The 24,910-nt window shown below is 38.1% G+C and overlaps 2 protein-coding genes and 1 non-coding gene across 4 annotated transcripts; 1 reads left to right on the forward strand and 2 right to left on the reverse strand.

The window, feature by feature from the left end:
• Nucleotides 1–171: 171 nt before the first annotated feature.
• Nucleotides 172–21,032, reverse strand: ap2b1 (adaptor related protein complex 2 subunit beta 1). 2 transcript variants are annotated; one of them, XM_056745610.1, is made up of 22 exons: nt 20,879–21,031; nt 20,348–20,402; nt 18,969–19,074; nt 18,677–18,812; nt 18,322–18,567; nt 17,983–18,173; nt 17,571–17,792; nt 16,544–16,664; nt 16,069–16,164; nt 15,629–15,744; nt 15,310–15,475; nt 15,105–15,203; nt 14,360–14,619; nt 13,708–13,900; nt 12,239–12,280; nt 11,633–11,779; nt 10,591–10,736; nt 10,279–10,408; nt 8,488–8,572; nt 8,216–8,302; nt 4,930–5,084; nt 172–1,499 (listed from the first exon to the last, which is right to left on the reverse strand). In XM_056745610.1, exons 2-22 carry the CDS (start codon nt 20,382–20,384, stop codon nt 1,425–1,427), a joined length of 2,856 nt encoding a protein of 951 aa, XP_056601588.1. In that variant the 5' UTR covers nt 20,385–20,402; nt 20,879–21,031; the 3' UTR covers nt 172–1,424. The 2 variants fall into 2 exon arrangements, with proteins under 2 accessions (XP_056601588.1, XP_056601589.1); XM_056745611.1 differs by lacking the exon at nt 12,239–12,280 and having other exon boundaries at nt 20,879–21,032.
• Nucleotides 21,033–21,061: 29 nt separating this feature from the next.
• Nucleotides 21,062–23,212, forward strand: pex12 (peroxisomal biogenesis factor 12). The gene is made up of 3 exons (XM_056745612.1): nt 21,062–21,448; nt 21,874–22,409; nt 22,524–23,212. The coding sequence occupies exons 1-3, from the start codon at nt 21,323–21,325 to the stop codon at nt 22,912–22,914; spliced, it is 1,053 nt and encodes a 350-aa protein (XP_056601590.1). The 5' UTR covers nt 21,062–21,322; the 3' UTR covers nt 22,915–23,212.
• A 1,395-nt stretch (nt 23,213–24,607) lies between these two features.
• On the reverse strand, nt 24,608–24,703 carry LOC130420243 (Z30 small nucleolar RNA). The gene has a single exon (XR_008906602.1). It is a non-coding gene; the product is annotated as a Z30 small nucleolar RNA (small nucleolar RNA).
• Nucleotides 24,704–24,910: the final 207 nt, after the last annotated feature.

The raw sequence follows: 24,910 nt of genomic DNA on the forward strand, positions 1-24,910 counted from the left end.
CTGCAGACCTGAGTGATTACATTACGCATGCCTGCGTCACCTTCACCGCCACAGACGCGCATTGAAATGAGAAGTAGTCGAAAGTAAATCCCCGGTGTCAACGTAGTACATAATAAAACGAAGCGAGAATTAATACTAAGTGTGCGTGGGTGACTGTGTAACGGAAGCGCATTCACATTTCAGAGACCAACTTTATTTTAAATGAAAAGGATCCATAGAGTAAGACTTTTCTGCAGTCAGTTCATTCCAGACTGTACAGCTGAACTGTGATCACATCAACAACATACATATCAATTATTCAAACAAAATCCACATTTGAACATATAGAGGTTAAATGTATACTAGGGTTATATTTCTGCTTTGTACACAATGAGGTTTCTACTGGCAAATGTTTATTGGACACTGCTTACATGCAGGTTTACAGGCACATTAGCATGTATGGCAACAAAAAAAAGTTCACATTTAGTCATCACCAACGCCATGAAGACTACTGATGTTTCACAAGAGCCATTATTGGTGATTTTGTTTATTGCAACCCCATATAAATGCATTTAAGTAGAGCCGAGAATGATATACACGAGATTGTTTTTTTTAATTCGGGTGTGTTAGTAATATTTCCCCAAGACCGAAATATACAAAGGATGGAATATAACGCTACCGCACAACACCTCTGGTAAAAAGTCCTACTCACTTTCACAAGCACAATCACATACGGATGGTTTCAGGGAATGAGATGAGCCACTTTTATGAGATTGACAGAAAACATGAGTTGATTTATAGCAGTAAGACATAGTTTGAGTGTCAGCATGTTAGTTCAATTGGTTAAGTTGAACAAGTTACACAAAAATTGTAAGGAATGTTCCGTTCACGTTGGTCAAGGCATGCAAATCTGATTTCAAATAGCTGGCAAAAGAGTACCACAAAGTAACGAAAGCAAATATTGCCAGAATGCAATACGGTTGGCAACTAGAACAACAGAATATAGTGGCATTTGAGGGGTTACTATGTGGTTACTATTAAAACAGTACAATATCCAAAAGTACACCAACAACACATTTCTGGAAGTGACTGCATGTCGGACACCTGCTTCCCCACGTTCTCATTCACCCTGAAGGCTTTTTGGCCCAAACACATTTTTCTTCTACTGGAATAGTTTCACATGACAAACACAGGGCATGTGCACAGGTGAATACCTGTTAATGCTTTGCTTTCAAAATGAAAAATATATAATCTCACAGGAACGATACTCCTCCAACACTTTATCAACGACACCAAAGACAGAACATGCAGATGATCCTCTTATTGTGAAACTCAGACTGAAACAACGGCAGAAAATATAGTGAACAACAGCTGGATCCTGTGCCAACGGAATGGTGGTGACTGCCTGGGGAGGTGCACATAGGTACGGAGGAGAACGAAGACGTCTAGTTCTTCAGAATGGCGTCGTACATCTGGAACACATACTGAGAGACTTCTGGAGCCCGGCACTTCAGAGAGAGCTGAAAGAGACAGACAGATAAAATACAGTATAAATCATTTGTGCTTTAATAAGAAATATCACCACTCTTGGAAAGCCACATGTTCAGCTGATGTCATTAGAAAACATATTGTATAAGACACACTCAAGGACATCAATCTTAATAAAATGTAAAAGAATTGGTCACGCTTGGTCTGCCCGATAGAACCATATTCCGTGTTCGCCATAGATGTAAACATAACAGAAAATGAAGAATTTTGCTCTTTGTCAATGATAGCTTAGCTTAAAATGTCACTATATTCTGATTGATCTCAGATCATCTTTAGCAGTGACTTCTCTTTATTTGACTGCACTGAACATCTCTCAGACCACCAGAACATAAACGTGCTGCAGGGCTCGTTTGAGGAATGCGATTGTCTGCTTTTGGCATGCAGAAGTGCTCCATCATTGGCTATTAGGTCAGACCCTGCTGACTCGAAGGATTTCAGTTATCATCTGTTCAGATCAGAGCTCGCTGCTGCCAAAATATTGAGGGCTGAAGCCTCATTAAAAATCAATTGTGTGGGATCAGGTAGCATTTCCTGAGAAGAGCGAGCCGACCCGGCCACAGGCAATGAAGCTCTGTAGATGTGTCTGAACAGATGCCTTCAGAATAAACAAGAGGGGTCGATTTCTAATGAACAGATTCATCTGTTTAAGCAGCCTCCAAGTTTTCAATTGAAAGTTATTGTATATTACTGTGATATAGTGTTTTACTGGTTTACGTGCTATCTCATGCATGCGCATATGCTAGGGTAGTTTTTCACAGAAGTGAGTACACCCCTCACATTTTTGTAAATATTTTATTATATCTTTTCAAGTGACAACGCTGAAGAAATGACACTTTGCTACAATGTAAAGTAGTGAGTGTACAGCTTGTATATCAATGTAAATTTGCTGTCAACTCGAAATAACTCAAAACACAGCCATTAATGTCTAAACCGCTGGCAACAAACGTGAGTACACCCCGAAGCGAATGAAAAAGCCGCAAAAAAAGCAGACTGCCTATATTAGCTTATTTATAAAACATACATGGGCTAAACACTCGAGTCCGCATGTGATCATGACGTTCTTGTTGAGGTAATGCAAGCATTATGCTTGGATAAAAGTCGGCTCAATGTTTGTGAACAATAACTCCATCTGTGGACACACAGATAACAGTGCAAAGCGTTCATTTATTCATATTCTTTTTTTTTAATAAACATTATAATCACAGAAATCTCGAAGTTCTGTGAATCTAGAAGCTGAGGCCTTCTCATCTCAGATTTATTTATACCCCTCACATTTTTGTAAATATTTTATTATATCTTTTCATGTGACAAAGCTCAGTCTGCCAACAAATAACGTCAATCTGTCTTGCATGCATTTTAAACATAAAAATATTGATATTTATTATTAAGTAATTCTTAACATAACTCTATGTAGCTTTAGATCATTATCGACTATTATCTATTTCGTTTTATACCTGCATTCCGCGCTTACGTTGTCCGCATCTTGGTAATAAGAACCCATTACTGTATGGTTACTCATGGCTTAATGGAAATTGTTATTATGCCACTTTGATATGACCTACCCATTTTCCTCTTTCAAAACACCCCCCACAATTCATCTTTCAAGTGAACATTTCTGAGCATGCTGCAATTGGCACGAAGGAAACGCATGCTAGAACCAACCTAAGGTCAAAATATTTCGCTCCTGATACACTTTTAAAGACGTTAATATTTATTTTTTCTTAAAACATATTGTTTTAATATGTTACTTAAAATGTTTTTATACAAAACATTCTGTGTAATTTTTTTGTTATCAACTGTTGTTTTCAGGGTCGACTAGTAGGAGCTGTAGTTTAAAGGACTAGTCGATTAGTCTTGCACATCCTTAGTTGCGACCCGCAATATAAACAGAGAGAGTGAGAAAGAGAACTTGCTACTGTTATTAAGCACATTTTTACATAAAAAAACAATGAAACTGCTGCAGTGCAATTGAAAGAACACATTCTCAGTGAGTGTACTTTTGTAGTCTCTTTCTTTCATTCACATGCACACGCTGTCTCATTATTTCTCTAAAAACTTCACTAAACCAGCACTGTGCTGATTTAAAAGACGTGACGGAATAGAATTTGGATGTTTGTTTAACTGTATGCTGGGCTAGAATTTGTGGCGGAAGAAAGTTGTTCCCTATATCCTTTAAATAACTGAGGGTTTTTAAGACAAGGTTTCTGATTTATCGACACACTTGCGCCATCAAACATAAAAGCAAATCGCTCTCGCAGTTTTTTTTGTGATAGGGGTCTATTTCAGCAGCTGTGACTGCCTCTGGCACTTTGACCTACTCACAGCCATGCTGATATAGAGCTGTATCACACTCCTACTCGAGCGATATTGCATTAATATAAGATTAAAGGGCTGTCAAACAAATAAACGTAATTAATAACGTCCAGAATAAACGTTTGTGTTTACATTATATAAGTATGTGTACTGTGCATATTAATTTTGTATTTATAAAGACATACACATACATGCATTTAATTAAGAAAAACATAACATGAAAATGAATCAACAATTAAATGTTAATTCAATTTATAATTATAATTAATTAAATTAATTGTGATATATGAATGTATTTGATGAATATATATATATACATGTATGTGCATGTTTTTGTGTAAATAAATATAAAAATAATATTCAGTCCCCCATCATTTCCTGTGCTATATTACAATTTTCTGACAGTGACAATTGAAAAATAATTGTCAAAATATGTGAAAATCTGTAAAGTTTTTCTTTACTTGCAATATAACGATTTTTCTTAATAAATGATAAAAGCTCAACATTTATTTGGGCCAAATATACACTAAAACATTGATGCTACATGAAATAAATATTACCACAATAATTAGCACCACAGGATTGTACAATAACTATAAAAAGGTTGGGCGAAACTAAAATTTGTCAAACTGTGTAATTATTTGCTATTCCAAAAAATTCTTTAAAAGAGCCCATGATAAAAATGCAATGTGCGACTCAAGAAACCAATTATGCTTCAGTGTGACAAGCCTATTTCAGCGTGTCTTCAGTTCATTTCATGAGTCTGGGAACTCGAGCAGAAAGCATTGCTTTCAGGGTCAATCATTTATTATGTTTCTATAAGAAATTGATCTTCAAAGCTCTATGACGACCTAGACCCCATGTGCTGAAACCTTGAAATGGTGTGGCATTATATAAAGAAGAAATAAAAATACACCAGGTTTTGTGTATTCGGTCTCCACCAAGATAACCTTTGAATATGCTCTTGACAATGTCAACCGCTTTCTGTTTGTCAGAGGACAAGATTTGTTGTCCTCTCTCATGTCAAATTCTCAAATGTCCCGAGTCATGAATACACAATTGGCGGGTGTTTTGGCTGTGAGTGATTACCGTGTAATTGGGATTTCCAGGTTGTATGCGGAGCTCAGCGAGAATCCAGATCCCGTTGGTGAGTTTGAGCGACTGGTACAGCATGTCTTGGCCTTCCACGTTCCTCTTGGCGATGGTGAAGATGTTGTTGTTCTGTAGTTTGCCTGACACCATATCTGCCAATACCACAGAAACATGGTTTACCCGACAAGATATTTAAAGAAATCTCTCGGCAAACTCTAGTTATAAGGTGGAAACCTGAAACTACCCATCGACTTTTAACAAAATACTCAAAATGATTGGATGAACGTTTTTATGTATACTGTAAAAATTATTTGTTGTTTTAACAAGAGAAATACCCGGCTGCCTCATATTTTTTTAATCAAAACGTACAAATTTTACCATCAAATTCACGGAATAAATAATATTTTTAGATTGGAATATCTAAATAATTTAAGGCACCCTGGTAACTTAATTTTTTAAGTTGAAACAACAACTTGTTGTTACAGCAATTGTAATTGTTAACAGTGAACTTTACGGTATATTTCTCAGTGTCACCTTCTACTAAAAATCACTGCAAGTACAGTAGCTAAATAGCTTAAAATTCGTTTTACACATCATTACCATAGAATCCCTGACCCCTTAAGATGCCATTCAGGAGTCAGACACTCCCAGCCTGTATCACCGCGCGTTTGGAGCAGAAAAGAAGAGAATGATGAAATGTCTGGCAAGCCCATAAACGAAAGGACAGGGTGCAGACAATGAAACAGCTAAGTAACAGGACACCATGAAATGCTATTAAGTGTCTGAAGAGAGAAATGAAATAATAAGCTGCAAGGAGATGGTCCAGAAAGATGAAAGACATTTCTTTACGGGAAGAAGGACAACCAGTGGTTATATAAGCCACAGAGCCATGCGATGACAGCTGGTGTCAGTTCCTGATAATCGAAAAGGAGGAGAGAAAGACCTCATATGAATAATATATATTCGATTGTGACGTTTTCTGAAATGTGAATGATGCCTGGTTGGTTGTCGTGGTGTTGCTATGGCGTTGCCATGAGTTTGCTAGAGCCTTGTTGATTTGTTTTTCTCAATTGCTTCTTGGGTTTTACAAAGGCGGCATGTCAATGAGGTTTGTCAGCAGATGAAGTAAGCTGTAAAACATTGCTGCTGTGAACTAATTAGTGATTTTATTTTTGCAGAATTAGGCGCTGAAATTATTCATCATTAAGAATCTGTCGACCCACAGGCGTGAGTTTTCCAGTCTACTTCTTTTAAAACTGTCAGCTGCAGCTCCAAGTTTCGTTCCTGCATCCTGACGAAGAATAAATCGCTTCTCAAAAACAACAAATGCCAAACACCACTTCGCCAACTCAATTCTATAGAAAAACATTTGGTAATTTATCACTAATAATGCACACGGTGTGGAAAAGAAATTGGATTATAGCTTTCCCTTGCTTGTGTACTCCATTACATTCACATTTACAATGATTGTTATTCAAGTCATGGCAAGTAAGAGCCAATCAGTATCTCCCGAGAGCAGTCGATTAATCTCAACATGCTCATAAACACTATTGAACCTCAACTGCATGACACCTTCTACGAACAACAAATCATTGACAGTTCAAAACCCATTTTCAAACTACTGAATAAAGCTGAATTGTGTTGATGCGATGATCAGCATGCAAAAGCTGTATGTGCAATGGCTAAATCTCGCATGCGTGTGCCTTGCAAAATGAGAACAATGAAAGCAGGGGAGGTGAGAGCGGCTGACTTCCTGTGATTACAGCACCTCTGGGTGTCTGATCAGTAATTCTAGAGAGTGAGACAGGCTCTTCATGCTGGTCTCTGGTTTGGAAGCACTTTACTCTATACCCACAGACAGCCCGAACCCCATCTGTCTGCCGCTGTACGCCCAAATTGGCTTCAGGTTGATAAATACTAACGTTGAGTTGATAAGCTTTGAAAAAAACAAATTTAGTCTGTGCACATAGTACTCTGTGTTCCACAGCATTTATACCTTTGCCAACAGACATTAATGAACTAAGCATTAAAGAGAAATAAAATGTTTGTTATTTTATTCAAAGGTCTTTTCAATTTTACTGGTATTTCTTATTTTGGTCACAAGGTTTATTACCAGGGTGTCTAAATGTGTCAACGAAGTAACAAACAATTATGGCATTTAATAATGGCAATAAATTATGCCTTTAATTTATAAAAGAAACGGAGATATTGACATATATGTTAAATAATTAGATGGAACCACATTTCTGATTTTATTGTCTATTACATAATTAGGTTTAGAATCGTAAAATATTTAATTAACACTTTCGATAACAGTAGAGTACCTTCCAATTGTAGGCCAATACTTTTTTTTATTCAACTTAGATTAATAAATGCTTTAAAAGTATTATTCATGGTTAGTTCATATAAGATAATACATCAACTAAGTGTTTAACTTTATTGTAAAGTGTTATCAAATTTTAAGTACACACATACTGTATTAATTATTTGTAGTCACATATTTTACACATTAAATGCTATCCTGTAGCATGTAAGAGGGTTCGATGTAAGAGGGTTTTGGGTTCGATCCCAGGGGATTGCACATACCTATGTAAAAATGTATATGATAATGTATAGGACAATGCAATGTAAGTCGCTTTGTATAATAGCGTCTGCCAAATGCATAAATATAAATATTTCAAGAATTTAATCTTAATCATTTAAACATTTTAAATATTGTATTTAGAATGATGTATAAAATACAGAAACTGCTATGAATCCTCCATGACTTTTAATGAAATAGTTCACCTTCAAAATGAAAATTGTCATTTTAAATCTGTGAGAATTTATTTTTTTCCGGCATTACACAAAAAGAAGATATTTTGAAAAATGTTACTAACAGCAAACCATTGGTCCCCATTGACTTCTATTTTATGGACACAAAAACCAATGAAATTCAATGGGGACCAACAGTTTTCTTTCACCATCATTGTTTGAAATCTTTTTTTGTGTTCTGTAGAAAAAAGAAAGTCATACAGGTAAATAAAGACAAAATTTTCATATTGAAGGTGAACTATTCCTTTTTCCATGCTACAACTCATAAAAAACAGTATCAAGAATATAAGTTATTCAGAAGCAATTACCTGAAACCAAAATGTGTTCATTGAGGGGAACTCTAAGAACGTGCACGAACCTTTCATTTATAGTATCCACTGACTGATTATCTAGTGCAAAACATGCCAAGGTAGAAAACCAACTCTAGAGTCATGAATTATTCAAGAAAATAAGTAAAAGATAATCTCACCTGCATTTAAGTGGCATTCTTTGATCTGGTACTGCAATTCATTCTCATTAGGAATGTCCTTCCATGTGGCCAGGAACACCTGACGCTCTGTCGTGGAGGAGGCAGAATAAAGGTTAGACGTACAGACAGATTAAAAGTTGTTTAGGTTTTTGGGGGGGAATTGACAAATGTCTTTTGTGTCCACCATGTGTTCGCTTCAACCCCATCACTGTACACATTTATTAAGTTCTGAAACAATAGTAGTGTTGTGTGTTTGTGTGAAATGCTCGTACCCATTTTACCGTCCTCCACGAAAAAGATGTCAAGAGGGATCAGCGTGCTGAAGTAGAAGACGTCAATATTGTTTTTCACAGCCACCTGCAATGAGGAGGCGTGAATGTTCAAACATCGCTTGCAAGCAATTTTTGCAAAAAGGAGAAAGACCTTTAAAATGTATAGAAAGAAAAGCAAAAGAGAATGCATGTCTGTCATACAATAGAAGGACCAAAAAAAAATCGATGACCCTTTTAATAATACTATTAATTTGCAAACAGATATCCACTGAATAAATAAAGACATAAATGAGCTCAATTTGAAGTTGCGGGTGTTTATTGACTTTTGGGGGATGGAGATTATTGGTATGCCCATTTAGACACAGACAGCCTCAGACAGAATCTTTAGAATCTCAAGCTTTTTCTGCACTGATTTGGAGGTAAAACGGATTGGACTGTACCTCTTTTTCGCATTCTGTAGTTGTATGACTAGTTATATATACATAATAAAATGTGTAGAAATACTGAATCAAACTGGGTGATTTACCCAAAGGGCACATTCACACAAAGCCAGAGCTTTCCTCATTCAATCTTTTTCCATCGCTCTAAAAAAAATCTGTAAACACGCGGCGTAATTTCAAGAAATATATGCATACACATGAAACCACTGAAATCGACTCAAATGATGTAGAATAAACTAAAATCGGAGCAGACGACTTGGAGCATGCACCTAACCCTTGTGAGACGTGGGTTATGACATCATCATTTCAGAAAATAGCCGGATTGGCTGTACACATGAAAATACAAGGGTGTTGTTTTCAGATTGACGATGCTACAGTCAAGTGGTACAGGTCAGAGCCTTTAGAAACTTCTGAATTCATAACTCCTGAGTTATGAGTAATACGTTCTAGGAGCAGGTACAATCTGATCGGAAGATTTGATATAAAGATGTGTAAATGTAGCAGAAGATGTATAGATTCTCGTTTACTTTTAACTAAATTAGAAACCACATTCCAGGACATCACCACAGAAAAAAAATCTAGTTTTCAGGACCGAGATAAAGGGAGGTAACCAAGACAGTCATTTTTATTTTGGGGTGAAGTATCCCTTTATATAAAACAAAGCCTCTTAACTTCGATGCAGTGCTTTGGTTGGTTGGTAATGGGAAACATGGTCAGGTCACAGGCTCTCCTGCTGTGAGTCTTTACTTTATGAGAAGGCTGAACTCATTGACACTGAAGTAGTAAACACTCAACGGGCAGCACTGACTGCACAGCCAGATGCTTCACACCCCTGCTATTCTTAACCCTTATATTCAACAATGAAGTGGAAGAAGAGTATGTGATAAAAACCATAAAGCCAATGTAAAAACAGACAGCAGGGAAGAAAAGAGAAAGCCAACTGGACAAATGCGACGGAGCATTATATTGTACTTAGTTAAAGAAACCCAGTCAAAGCAACCCTGCTGGACATTAATACGTGATGGATTAGGGATATTAGAAGTCTAGAAACCACTGGCGAACAATCATTATCTCGAGTGGTTTAAAGGCATAATATCTAATGTTTTGTAACTGCTGTTCATACAAATGAGCTCAATGACTAATGAAGAGGATGGGGCTCAGCTGACTAAAATAATCTGAGAGACAAATGTTCCTGCTGGGCAGTGCAGAAGTCCGAGTTTTTGGATGCACAGGATGCGATTCAATTTGTAGCGTGTCATTTCCTGTGGGAAGATTCATTGAAGGAACGGATTGTGCGTGGGTGCGAACGGGGGCGAGAGAGCACCAGGCAAAGAGCTAAAGTGGATCGTACCTGCAAGTTGTTGAGTGGGTCCATTTTCATCACAGGCCCGATGGTGTTGAGAGGGAGGGAGATATCGATGCACTGGCTGGGCATCAGTGGAGTGTGAACGGGGAGAGGTGTAGTGGGAATCATTCCAAAACTTTAAAGTGAAAGAGAAAGCCCCGTATATCAGAAATCGATGTGTGTGTGACAGCATAAAGTTACTTATCAAAATACTAACGTACAAGTAATACGCAAGCTAATTTTATACCCTGGTTAAAATATGCTAACATGATTTTAACCATTCCGGTACACCTCAAGAATATTGAAACAAATACAGACCTGTTTTTGTTAAACTGAACGGCAAAGTCAGTCATGTGCTGCAGGGCTTTGTTAGTAAAGGTCATGTCCATGTACATGTGTCCTTGACGTCGAGAGAAGGTTCCAGATATCTCCAACCCTTTAGCCTTCACCGCCGGCAACCATACCTTCAAAAACCAAAACAATGAATATTTATCACTCCCTCGTTTTACAGTTCATCTACTTCAGGATACAATCCTATCAAGGAGGCTAACTAGAATGTGAAGGTCATTTTAATACAAAAGAGACATTGACATTCTCCTACGCTGACTCACCCCGGCACTGCGGCTTTTAAGAACTGAGCTGGCATCCAATAAAAATCAAGATACACAAAGGAGACAAATTAACACATATACAAGTGGCATCCATAGCATCTGGGGCACTTCACATCTCTACAAGGTCAATCACAAACTATTTAAGTGAGGACTAATTGTCTGTCATAATCTATTGACCTATTTTCTACAGCTCTAATGAGATCTTTATACTGATAACACCTCAGACTTCCTTTCTCTAAGGAGCTGTTCTCTATATTGGGATTTAGGCATAAAGTTAAAGGGACTGATGTGAAACGAGAACAGACCGAACATTGATTCCTGTATTTACAGAAGGAGTGTTATTTTCAATTCAGTCATTATAAAAAAGTTTATGGATCGTCTCATCATGGAGGATTTTTTCACTTAGGGGTTCCAATGCATCGCAGGACTGCCTTTTCAGCATGTGATACATGCATCGCTGCCTTAAAATTTGGCAACCGGGATACTATTGAGATTTTATGACTATTGAGATATTTTAAAGAATATTGTTAACTGAACAATGGCGGTACCCATTCCCTTCTTTTGTATATACACAAAACCAACCGCTGTTGTTCGTTTAACATCCTTCGAAATATCTTCTTTATTTTTCAGAAAAAAAGAAGGTCATATATTTGAAAATACAAGAGAATGAGCAAACGATGACAGAATTTTCAGTTTTTGGAGAACTACCACTGATCAAAAATGATGTTTGAGCAGAGAGCCTAACTCACAGTTTTTACAGCCACGTAACCTCCTGTAGCGCTGGACATTCCTGAGGACAACTCAAACAGGTCATTGAGCCCACTGCTGAGAGCAGCAGGTGTAGGAGATGGAGCGAATGTGTTGGGGACTGATGACGGGATGAAGTTCTGGCCCACCTATGTCACACACACACAGAGCGTCAAACGGGTTCCTGCAACCTATTTTTTTAAAGCAACATGCTCTCCTCATGCAGGCCACACCAACAGTGCAAAGTGTGAGAGACTCCATGATGTCACTACAGCTGCACATAAGCAAAAGAAACAGTTGATCCATTCTTGGCATGAACGTGTAATAATAAACGTACAACAAACAAACTTACAGGCACAAACTATTTAGACGTCTTTTTGTACTTCAGCATACTTACTGACAACATGAAGTTTAAGTTTACATTTTTTGATTTTGTCGTAAGCATCATGTCATCCTCAAAGCAAGAAGAAGTACATTCTAGATCACTAGTGAGCATGCTACACAGAAACAAAGCAGACAAAGCAGAACACACACCAGCACACAGCTATGTGGTGACTGTAAACATGCTTTAGTAGGCAGACGGTTACGAGCCGAGAGAGATCACTTACAGCAGGACTGCCCCCCACACCTCCTCCTAGATCACCCCCGAGCTACAATAAAAAAACAGAAGACCCATTTCAAGGCCCGAAACAGAGAGAGAGATTTAGAGACATCACACAATCATGGACAACAAAGACAACGATTTTCCTGCTTACCAAAGGAAGTGATGTCGCAAATCACAAGTGTTCTCTCCAGGCATTAACCTGTAATTTGTAGCTATTTGTTTTTTCTATGATTAAGACCACCCCCAAAGTACCACATATGACACTTTCCACAGTACAAACTAAAATATTTAGTTATCCAAAAAACTGACTTGTTATTTAAAATTGTGAACGACAATAAACCTAAAGAGTGCGTTGATACTGTACAGTATTTAAATGCATTCCTGAGTTCATCGAGTTTTGAAATATGCCAATGACCTTCAGCAGATGTTCAACACGTAATTCGATGTTAAACATTCCTCAGCTCTAAACGATTTCTCCTTGAAAGTATGAACAAAGCATAAAAGCAGATAAAGAACATGTCGGTATGGTGTTCAAAATGACTCACTTGGCCTGTAAGGAGTGTATTCACTGTATTAAGTGTAAAGCTTTGTGCTACTGTGAAATCACAGCACACTGCAATGTACTGCAAGCGGAGCTGTATCATCAGGTGAGGACAGGTTTATCAGCATCCTTGAGCTATTAACTCAACGATTGGCATAACACGAGCTGAACCCTGCTGAACACGGCTGCCCTAAAAGAGCATCATCACACGTTGGCCTGTGTCTGTGTCTTGGTTTATTCAGAGCATCAGTGCAAACTTGTAAAACTTGCAATTTGTCGAGGAGATGGCGCTGAATAGCAGCACCTGATACAAACGTTTCACATGTGCCCAGGTGGCGGTGCACCCGCCTTCAGCAAGACGCATACTTGACAAATCCAATTACTCACGAGGAGGACAAAGACGATTGCACAAATTTATTACAGAAAGACTTGTATAATGCTATTAAATGTAAATCAACCTATAATGTTATTCAGGTTTATTGCATAAAAACAGGTTTTAAAAGCCCTTGGGCATTCCCAGGTATGAAGCCCTGACTCTGCTGCTGTTTCAACCTGTATATATTCACTTTGCTGTTTACTTTCATCCGTCTGAAGCATGCGCGATGAGGTAGCCACGGTAACGAGTGTGGTTATCTCTCAGATTTGATATATTCTGATGTAATCGCATCTCTGAATGGGGCCCAGGAGAACATGTGAACTGTTTTAAAAACACTTATCGCCTTTGACAGGTGTACAGGGACATGGGCATCTCTGAGGATATTATTACTGCAACTACAGAATGCAATTAGAGACATACAGAACAAAAAACAAGGCACTTTTACAAATAAATCGTGCCACACGATGCCATAGAAAAAAAAGTTTTGGCATCATGGGGAACCTTTTAAAGAATCACACAAACAGAATAGAAAAACAGACAAAACGGGACCACCCACCAGACTATCAAGACCACCTCCGAGAAGATCCACAGCTCCCATCTGCATGGAAGACACCTGGGGCACGTTGGCAGGAGGACCGAGGTCCAGATTAAGCAGGTCTCCCAGGAGGTCACCCTGAGATGGAATGACTTGCGGCTGATCGATGGAAGCAGTCGGGCCGCCACTGACTGGACTCTCCCCGGTGTCGATACTACAAGAGAGTAAGGCACACTGAGATGGGTAACACTGAACAATAGACAACAGCGATAAGCTCAGCTTTGTTCCGATCAAGAATAACAACACAGGTTTCAATGAGCACCCCATTGTATTACTGGAATGCGTATGACTCTTAACTTTTTCTTTATTAAATCCAGGATAAAGGTCTATTTACACCAAGGATGTCTATAAAAACGGAGGTTTGAAAATAAATGGATCTATATTTAAATACTATTATATCTTTAAAAATAAGGTTTTAAAATAGTTTCAGGGATTTGCGCCACCCACACCGCAACTACGATGATAACGATCTCATAAAAAATGAACTTGACTTTCTGTTTACACTTTCAAAAAATGTAAGGCGCCAACATTCACGCTCAAAATATGAATCGTTTTTACTCGAAAATAACCCCTGAAGTTAGTTTTTATGAGGGGTAGACCTCTGAAACTGCACCTGCCGTGCTGGATGGGCAGATGTTTGCGGTGAATGCCGTGGCTTCCTTCCACAAAGGCATTGGGGGGTTTGTGGTAAACGGAGGCCAGAGAGCCGATGTGGCAGATGAGCTCGTCCAGCAGGGTGGGCTCAATCAGGTCCGTCTCCTCTGAGATCAGAGGCTTCTCAGACAGCACCACCTCTTTAGCGGTCACGGGGTCGGTGGACAGGAGACGCCAGTAGATGTAGCCACGATCACGCAGGTCAGGGTTGTCAGAGTCCTGGAAGGATGTTGAAAAAGGCAATGAAAGAAGAGTTATCTGCTTGTGACAGAGATTATTTAGTGATTTTGCGAAGAAAGAAAGTGTTGCTAAAAATTATTGAATTAACATGAAACCAGACGGTGACTATAATATGAACTCATGAATAACCAGTAGAGGATTGTGTGAAGTATTCATTATGATTGTGTAATGATGTGAGTAATGTCTGAGAGAGGCTGCTGCCAGTAGTTTTACAGCAAAGCTGTTCAGGGACGGCAATGTGCCGCAGCTGAACTTGCAACGTAATATATTTTGGGCTATATGGCTATTTTTGAGTTGTGGACTCAAATGGATACTTAATAATTCACATAAATGAAGATCAATTCTCTCCCTCACTGCTTTGACTAAATCTCTTAAGACAAACATATAAACAAAAGTTGTGCTCTGAATGTCACCCTTAGTTTTTTTGGTTCTGCATGTTGAGACCTATTGTTTGTTAATCTCACCTGAGTGGCAAGACTGAGCACTTGTTGAACAAGCTCTTGAGTCTCTGAGGGCTTCTTTAGGAACAGCTTCACTATTGCTGTTAGAAGAGTCAGCTGGACCTGAAGGAAACACAGTGGATCAAATCAGATACGGCACTTGAACGCCATCTGAAAGACTTAAAAACCCTGTTTTAAACAAACAAAACAATCGGCTACAACGTCAAACCTGAGTGCTTTCATCATGAAAGCCCTCGAGGAAGCTCTCCAGAAGCTCATCGGCGTTGTCGATCCGCTCCGCGTATTCGCCCACAATCCAGATCATGGCCGCACGAGCGTCAGGCTCATCCAGAGAGTCCAGGTTTTCACACAGAGTGGCAATTATGCTCTCATACCTGAGTAGATAAGAGAGGGGGTTAAAGCAGCCCATTAGTGTGCTGGCATGTGGGCTATTCTGCATTCAATTAATTTTCCCTCAAAAACAAAGCTTATTTTAGACCATGTTGATTAGGTAAGGAGGGATGGCGGACACATAGATAAATACTGACTTGTTGGGGTATTTCCGAAAGATGTCTCTGATGACTACGATGGCCTCCTGCACCACGTAGTTGACTTTGGTCTGGATGAGGTCCAGCAGTGTGCTAACACAACGCTCAGCAGATTGCTGCACACACAAAGACAAGAGAGAAAGCTTTCGTTCAGAATATTGAATGCATATCATTGGCTCTACAGCATCTTAATCATAAGCAGAACATTCAAAAAGGCGCCGGCACCCATTGACTTGTATTGTATGTAGACAAAACCAATGCAAGTGAATGGGTGCCGGTTAACAACAATTTTCAAAATATCTTCTTTGTGTTCTGTCGAAGTAAAGAGTAATTTAGGTTTAAAATAACATGAGGATGAGTAAATGATGACGGAATTATCATTTTTGGGTGAACTATAATTTTAAGGGCACTTGAGGGCTGATTAATGGGGTGTGTCTTACCTCCACTTTGATAGCACAACGGCCAATGGCACGAACTGCTTTCCGAACGAAGTCTACGTCCACCTCTGTGGCATATTCCTTCAGTTCAGCCAGCACCTGCAAACAGGAGACATAATTTATGTCTATTGTCTATGTGCTGTGTATATTAACTTTGTAAAAAATACATGTATTGATATAGTATTTTATTTTTCTGAAATATTTATATCTATTATTTATATTTTCCAATAATTGAAATTATATAGAAAACTTTATACATTTTAATTTTTTATATTTTTCTTAAATATATGCATGTATGCGTTTATAAATTCAAAATTAAAATCGCACTAGACATACATTATGTAAACACAAATCTTTATTTTGGATGCGATTAATCGTTCCTGAGAGAATAAATTTTATTGCGTGAACTATTGCTTTAAAACACTGATCCAATCAATTCCCAAATGAAAAAGTCAGAGTAAAATATATTTTGGAGTACCTGGGCAATGTTGGCATGAGATGCCAGACGGATCATGATGTCCAGTTTCTCCAGCTTGACATAGATGGGGTCATTATACTTGACAAAGAATACCTTGATCTCTTGCTTCAAAATCTCTGGCCTGCAAGTGAAGAGAAAAATGAAGTTAAGGATCAAAACATTCTTTCAGTCAGATTTGAGAGAGTGAAACAAGGAAATGTTGCCATCTAGTGACCGTAGAGAATATACACCTCAAAGTTTACATTATGTTAAAAAAGTGGGCGGTGCTAAATACCTGTGTCATCTGTGCCCAAATGTTTTGTGATCTGATTATTCAAACCACATTCAGTAGTAGTCCGAATAACATGCAATTCCGTGATAAATGATATGGTCTGCCATATCATATGATATACTAATGGATGTTAAGCAGCATATTGTACTTATGATGTCTGTATATTGCAGTTAAACCAACAACCAAATAGATTGCAACTCTGACCCTCCAAATTGTCAAAACAACAATGTATATGCAAAGTAACAGGGTGTTTACAACAGAAGGCTTGCAATACACCTTCATAGTGCTGCACCATACATGCAAGTCATTTTTAGAGATCTACGTATTTCTTTAAATTAGGTACATTGCAATAAATATCAAGAGTTGATCGTCATAATTTCTGTGAGAAGGGAGATCACATTTACATCCAGATGGTCACTAAGCTACAGGAAACTCAACACAAATCACACTTGTTGTCCTTAGAGCAACAAACAAATGTGTGGTAACATCCCACACAGTTATGGAAAGTCACTTTCAGTTCCAGCCAAAATTATTCATTACTCCTATGGAACTCTACAACCACTTGAACCATACGAAAAATTCCCAATGACTAGAAATAAGCCCTGTCCAACAGCTTCTTTTTGTTCAGTATGCTGTTGTTGTGAAAGTACATCACAATACAAAAGTAACGATGCAAATTCTGGGTCATGCCAACTTTAAACAAGTATCAATCTTAAAAACTTGTCACAAACAAAACAAAAAAAGAACAAGTCTAACCTTTTTTGCACGATGAGGTTGATGTTCCTGAGGGCCACATACTGGACCTCAGGCTCCCCAGACAGCAGTGTGACAAGAGGAGGGGAGAGTTTCTTCAGCAGAGTGTTGTAGTAGTCTGAATCTTTAGGCAGAAGCTCCAGAAACTTCATCAGTACCTTCACTGCTGACAGCACCACGGCCGAGTTAGCATGAGACAGTCGAGGGGTCACACGCTCACAGATACTGAAAGAGGCATATAGAGGAGGTGAAGTATTGTTGGTGACTGTCTGTGTCAACATTAGATAATAAAACCACTCTCATATAAACTTAAACTTACCTTCCCATGTTTGTTTCATTAAACACTCAAATTCACCTCAAAAAAATAATGCTAATTTGTAGAAAATAATGACTATGAGAAGTACTGCTCCCTCACCTCTGGGCCTCACGTTCATCTTTGGGGTTATAGTTGGAAAGGCAATCCAGGATGAAGATCTGGCCCCACTCAGTGCACTCGTTGAGAGCCGTCAGGAGTTTATTGATGTTCTGAGGATTGAGATCCAGAAGGTTGCTGTTTGGGTGAGACTCGCTGATTTCAGACAAAGCTGCGACTGCATTCGCCACAACCTGGGAAGAAAAGTCAAGAGACCAATATATAAAACCAATATATAAATATGGAAAAAAAATACAAAGTATTAATCTAATATATATATGTGTATATATATATATATATATATATATATATATATATATATATAAAAACACAGTGTCTCACCATTGGGTTAGAGTCAGCAATCAGATCCCTAAGAGAATCCAGGAAGCCCTGGTCCTCCACCATTTGGGCGTTGATGTCATGCAACTTGGCCACACACACCGCTGCCGTCTTCCTCACATAGGGGTCTTCATCCTTCAGACACTTCCGTAATGGCTCGCACAGGTATTCTGTGATCTTATCCACACGGATGCAACCCATTGTGCGTACAGCCAATGCTCGGATCAGTGGGTTTGGATCCTCACAGTCCTGAAAGACGAAAACACACGAAATCACACCCCCATATTTAAGATAAAAAAGATAAAACCATTGACAATTGAATCTATATACTGTAATTTATATCAACAGTAGATCTGACCTTGACAAAGCTGTTAACAGCCATAATGGCCATGTCAGGTTGGCTCTTGGCATAGTTCATAAGATACAGGTAAACCAGCTTCTTCAGCTCCAGGTTATCAGTCTGCATGCAGTTCACCACATCCGGAAACAAGGAACTAAAGAAGCAGGAATTTGCTGTCATTCTCAATGAGAAAATGAATGACTCATCGTAATATATCAGAGCATCTCTTCAGTAGTACAAAGCTGGTATATAATTTGACAAACGACGCCAGGATGTACCTTCCATGATGGTACTAAACTAGCTGACATACCTGACATCCTTGCCCACTGTCATGGCCGCAATGACTTTCTTAACCGCTTCTTTCCTCTTCTCCTTCTTCTCATTATTTAGCTCGGCTTTCAGCTCAAAGATCTCACCTAAAACAGAGCGCAAAAACATGATAAGTGGTCACCGAAACAAGTTTTTTAATGGAAATTTGTGACCCTGGACAACAAACCAGTCTTAAGTAGCACAGGAACATTTTTACTAATCACCATAAATACAATAATATTTTTCTTTTATGCCAAATATCATTAGGATTTCAAGTAAAGATTATGTTCCGTGAAGATATTTTATAAATTTCCTACCGTTAATGTATAGTAACTTTATTTTTGTGAGTGGAAGGCATTCTACAGCACCTCTGATTAACAATTTCACAGGCGATTTTCTCAATATTCAGATTTTTTCGCAGCCTCAGATTTCAGCTTTGTAAACAGTTGTTGTTCCGCAGATATTGTCCTATCCTTACAAACCATATATCAATAGAAAGCGTATTTCTTGAGCTTTCAGATGATGTAAAAATCTTAATTTCGAAAAATGTACCCTTAAAACTGGTTTTGTCGTCCAGGGTCACATTTGATAAATTACAATTAATCTGCAGGGCTCACAATGTAATGCCCTATATACAGTAGCTCAAAATATATTTGGACAGTCAATTCAAACTTTTTTTTTTCTTTCTTTGCATCATACTACAAATATCATTTATAAAATTACATTTGGCAAAATGGGATTATTTGGACATTTGGACACATATTTGTGTGGCTGTATATTTGTATTGGAATATGCATTGGAATAAGCTTTCCTGTAGCTCAGTGGTAAGAGCATTTCGTTAACAACGCAAGGTTGTGGGTTCGATCCCAGGGGATTGCAAGTACCTATGTAAAATCATATGTATAGGATAAAGCAATGTAAGTCGCTTTGGATAAAAGCGTCTGCCAAATGCCTAAATGTAATGTAAAATGCACTGTTAATGTCATCACAGTAATCTTCCTCGGTTTTGAAACAAGTCGTTTAAAAGTTATTGGGGGGAAACGGGTGATTATAAGAGTAAAGTTATTTCAGAACAAAAATCTAGCGTCATTTGTGTGGCAGATGATACTTTTATAGCATTTTATCATTTGTGGAACAAAATGTATACATTTAGATGCGTCTTAGGTGCCACAAGGTGTCTGAATACAGTTACTTATTATTGGTACCACTGTATGCATAATGCAATATAATGAAAGTAAATAAGGTGTACTAATATTGTTGAGTTATTAAACATCATAACAACATATTTAAAAAATATTTTTAAAACAAAAATCATCTATTTTATCCAAAATTATGACAATGGGATGGATAGACTATAATGGACAAAATAGTGAGACTTGCCTTTTTTGTTCGTGGTGAAATACTTGGAGTCGGTCATTTTGACAGCTTCTCAAATCTGGGGAAAAAAAGAAATTACTTACAGCACATTTACATGACTCGCTTTTGCGCACTTTATTACCAAATTATATTTGGGGTAAATGGTAGCCAGACAATTGAAAAATATTTACGAATGTGATACATTTATCTTAAATGACTACAATACCCAAATTACACCGAAAATCATTCAAGACAGTTATCGGCTACTACATACGACTGTAATGCCAACCATCAACAGAGAAGCTTTGAAATCTTAAGTTACTGAGGAACGCATAGTCAAATATACATCTAATGTAATGTTTGCATTCTGCACTACACACATTTCAAGTAAATTAAGTGTATTAATTGGGCGTGACCCAAAAATGACCCAGCTATGCTAAGCTAGTGGAAAACCTGGAAACGGGAAAATGATTGAATGTAAGGTTACACAGCCATCTTCCATCTCCGAATTGAACTGCAGACATTTGATGGAGACACAAGACAATCGAAACCTACCAGTGATGTAAGAACTGACGAGAAATATAAGTATGTGTTGCTAATGCAATCTTTCCCAGCGCGAAGATGGAAGATGCGGTTTAGTTAGACACGGTTGGCGAAGGGAGATGTAGCGGACCCGGAAAAACAAAATGAAGAGCGGAACGAAAACGGTGGAAAATGAGTCAGTCGAGGGCATTTCGATGTTACACCGGAAGTTACAAAGAGTATAGAAAAATCGTTGCGACAGGTTTTTAGAAGAAAAACAGTTTGTTTCGGATGTTTTATAACATTTTATATATTTTCTCTTTTGTTAAAAATGTGAAAATGACCACCAAAAGTTTCGCGAGAAAATTAAAAGACTGATAAGAACGAGTTAACGTCAGTGTTGCTTTGACGGTCAAAGTTTATAATAATTCATTTTCTGCTCGCTGCTTGCTGAACAACCTCATTGATCCAGGTGTGATGGCGGAGAGGGGTGTACATTTAACCACAGCTTTTACAGCTGAAGATAGACCCTCAATATTTGAGGTTTTAGCTCAGGGCTCTTTGATGAGTGCTGTCAAACCTGCATTACAGCATGCTGTGAAGGTATTCTCATTTATCCATAGGTCTTTAACGACAGACAATGCCATACACTACAGTACTACGCACTGTATACTCGTTATGTTTCATAAAAAGTAGCATCTGCAAAGATTTGCATTATGCAGAGATATGCACTTCAGAAATAAAGCTTAAGAAATAAATGTTAAAGCTTTTATATTCATTTTAAGAATCTGCAAACAAGTTATGTAAATTATTTCTACTTTAGTAATAACCATTTGTGTAGCAAAAATATAAACTAAAAGCCACTTGCTAATTCAGAAAAAAAGGTTCACCAAAAATGTTTACTTCTGTCATAATCGATTCTTCCTCATGTCATCGAAAACCTGTATATGACTCTTCTTGTGTTTACAGTTTATACTGTGCAGTAAACTGTGTATAATAATAAGAAACCATACTGCCATTTTCCACAGATCCTCGCCACCTCTAACCCTGCTCACTATGGAGTTCTGTGGAGGAGATTTGATGAGATTTACGCCGTCCTAGACTTACTGTTGCAGCATCATTTCTTAGCCCGCACCAGCGCATCATTTTCAGAGAACTTCTATGGTCTAAAGCGTGTGGGAACAGACAGCACACATCCTGTCCATCTTGGTCTCCTTCGTAGACAGCACTGGCGCTCCTTGCTCCTACTTGCCCTCCTGCCTTACCTGTACACAAAACTGGAAAAAATCCTGGCTCGGCAGAGAGACGAGGACGATTTTTCCATCCGGTGTCCACAGTCCTTAATGCAGAAATTGTACAGGGCTTTTTTGGCTGCGTACCCTTTTGTGCGCATGGGTTGGGATGGCTGGGTCTTTTGCCAGCAGCTGTTGTACGTGTTTGGCAAAGTACGGACACATTCGCCCCTTTTGTGGCTTGCAGGGGTTAAACTGTCGTATCTAACAGCTGAGGACATCCGTAATCTGGGTCTCAAGCCAACCGGCCTGACACTGAACCCCAGTCAAAGGTGAGTTTGTCAAATGCGTAATAATTTAATTTTATCCCAAAAATAAAAGAATTTGACATTTTCTCCCCAAATTATTATTGTAACACATTTTCAACATTTGTTCTTTTTTTTCAGCATTGGGGAGAAACTTCAGCAACTTGTCTCTACTATGGTTGGTGGTGTTGCTGTATCACTTTCAACCAGCCTCTCGATCGGAGTGTTTTTCCTGCAGTTTCTGGAGTGGTGGCATTCATCTGACAACCAAAGCACTGCTAAATCCTTGACCTCCCTTCCGATCCCTCCACCACCTATTCACCTTCATAACCAGGACACTTCACTCACACATATTAAAGTGTGCCCACTCTGCAGGAAGGTGCGCACCAATGACACTGCCCTTGCCACTTCAGGCTATGTGTTTTGTTACAAGTGTATATATGTTTATATTAAAGCCAACCACAGATGTCCTCTCACTGGCTACCCTTCTGCACTGCAACATCTTATTAAAATATACACGCCTGAGGGATAGACTGGGGTTTATGTATAGGAACATTTTTGATAATTCTTTTTAAATGATGTGAGCTTGTGATTTTACAGAGATTGTATGATTATTGCATACGGTTCCAATTCACCCATTTTACCCAATGAAGGCTAACATTACAATAAAAGGAGTAAAAGGAGATAAAAATCACAGATCATGCAGTAGTCTTGTAGTCGACACAGTAGTTTAAAATTAGAAACTTGGTTTCTATAAATGTATTGACACAACCTACGAATACAAAGAATGCTCAAAATCTGGGTGTGACTCTTTTTGTGATGTGCTAGTAGATAAGCCAATTTCACAACCATTTAGAAATTTAGGCAAAACAAAGGTTTATTGAAATAAAAATAAGTCACTTAAAACTCCCTGCCGTGGAACTTCTAAAACAACTTATTTGGAACATTTGCAATTTTACTGACACCATTAAATGGACACTCCACCCAAAACCCATGAATTACTCACCTCCAAAGTTCCAAACCTACGTTGTTCTCTGGAACAAAAGATATTTGGAAAAATTTTAGCAACTGACACTTCTGGGACATTGACTTCCATAGTAAGAAAAAAAAAAAAAAAAAGTCAAGTGCCCAGAATTATTTGCTTTCCTAAATTCAAAATTCCTTTTTTGTTCAACAGAACAAAAAGGATACATTAATTTTTCCTATTATGGTAGCCAATTATATACCAGAAATGCCACTCGCTAACCTTTTTCATAGGAACGGAAATTATTCAGGTTCGGAACAAATCAAGGGCGAGTATTGATGACAGAATGTTTTGGGCAGACCATCCATTTAAAAAAAATCTTGTATAAAATTCTCCTCACCAGACCATCAAAATGTATAGGTGAAGTTAAGTAGCGGAAAGCATTGATTAACTATCACTTCAATGTAAACATTTTCTGATATAAATACATTTTCTCATAAGGTACCAACAGTTTCCTCACACAGAATGGAAGTTCATGCAATGGGTACTTGTCCTTTAGTGTCCATTTCTATTCAAATCACCCATTTAATTAAAGCCGACACCGTAGCAACAAGACGTATCTTTCACACAAAATTAATACCTTCTGCCATCTGTTGCAGCTTAGTGAAAAAACAAATACACAATGTCTCCACTTCAGCTGACTTTAGCTGCTCAGTCTCACATCATACTGTAAACATCTTGCATTGTTGTACTAATGCAGTTAAAATGTAAAGTGATAATAAAGTGTAATAAAGTTGATAACATCAGTGAAAAAAAAGACACAAGCAACATTACCAAATTTATTAAAAAAGCCCTTAAAAGATCAGTTAGGTGGGAAAGTTAGGAGATCAGTTAGGAGTTCATACATTATTTTTGAAAGGTTGACAGTGATACTCACTCTGGTTTGAGTTATGAAGATACCCATCTCCAAAAACATACAGTAAGCAACACATCAGAACTGGAGGACTCATACTACTCCCCATCTAAAAATAGGGCAGGGGAATTTTCTCAGACCCATAAATCCCATGAGACCAGGTCTTTGCTACACACGGAAAACTTCCTGAAAAAAAAATACATTCCTTTCTGGCAATTAAAAGGACAGTGAGACCATGGTTACATTTGTAAAATTATGATTGAAAAGAATTTAATTTCCTACCTTTTTGGTATCAGTTACGCAGAAGTAGCTTATCAGAAAACGAATACCTCAAATCTGAAACATCAACAGCTCAGAGAGAAGATTAAACTCAATCAATTCTTGGTCAGAGATGCCAGATGGCAACACTACAAAGTCAGTGACGTTCTTTTACTCATCATTGCTGTAGAGGTTCTTAGTAAATCACAGTCTTAAGATATCAAACCTTTAAAATGAATTAAAATCTTTGTGTGTTAAAATTGTTTGTATAAACACATTTTTCAGTGACTGACTGAGCACCCATATAGCTTAAGTTGGTTTCAGACAGAGCCTTTATAGTTTATCAGTGTGAGCAGCACACCTGTTCACACTTTATCATCATTAGCTGTTGGT

This window comes from Triplophysa dalaica, chromosome 4 (genome assembly GCF_015846415.1).
Source record: "Triplophysa dalaica isolate WHDGS20190420 chromosome 4, ASM1584641v1, whole genome shotgun sequence".
NCBI classification, from domain to species: domain Eukaryota; kingdom Metazoa; phylum Chordata; class Actinopteri; order Cypriniformes; family Nemacheilidae; genus Triplophysa; species Triplophysa dalaica.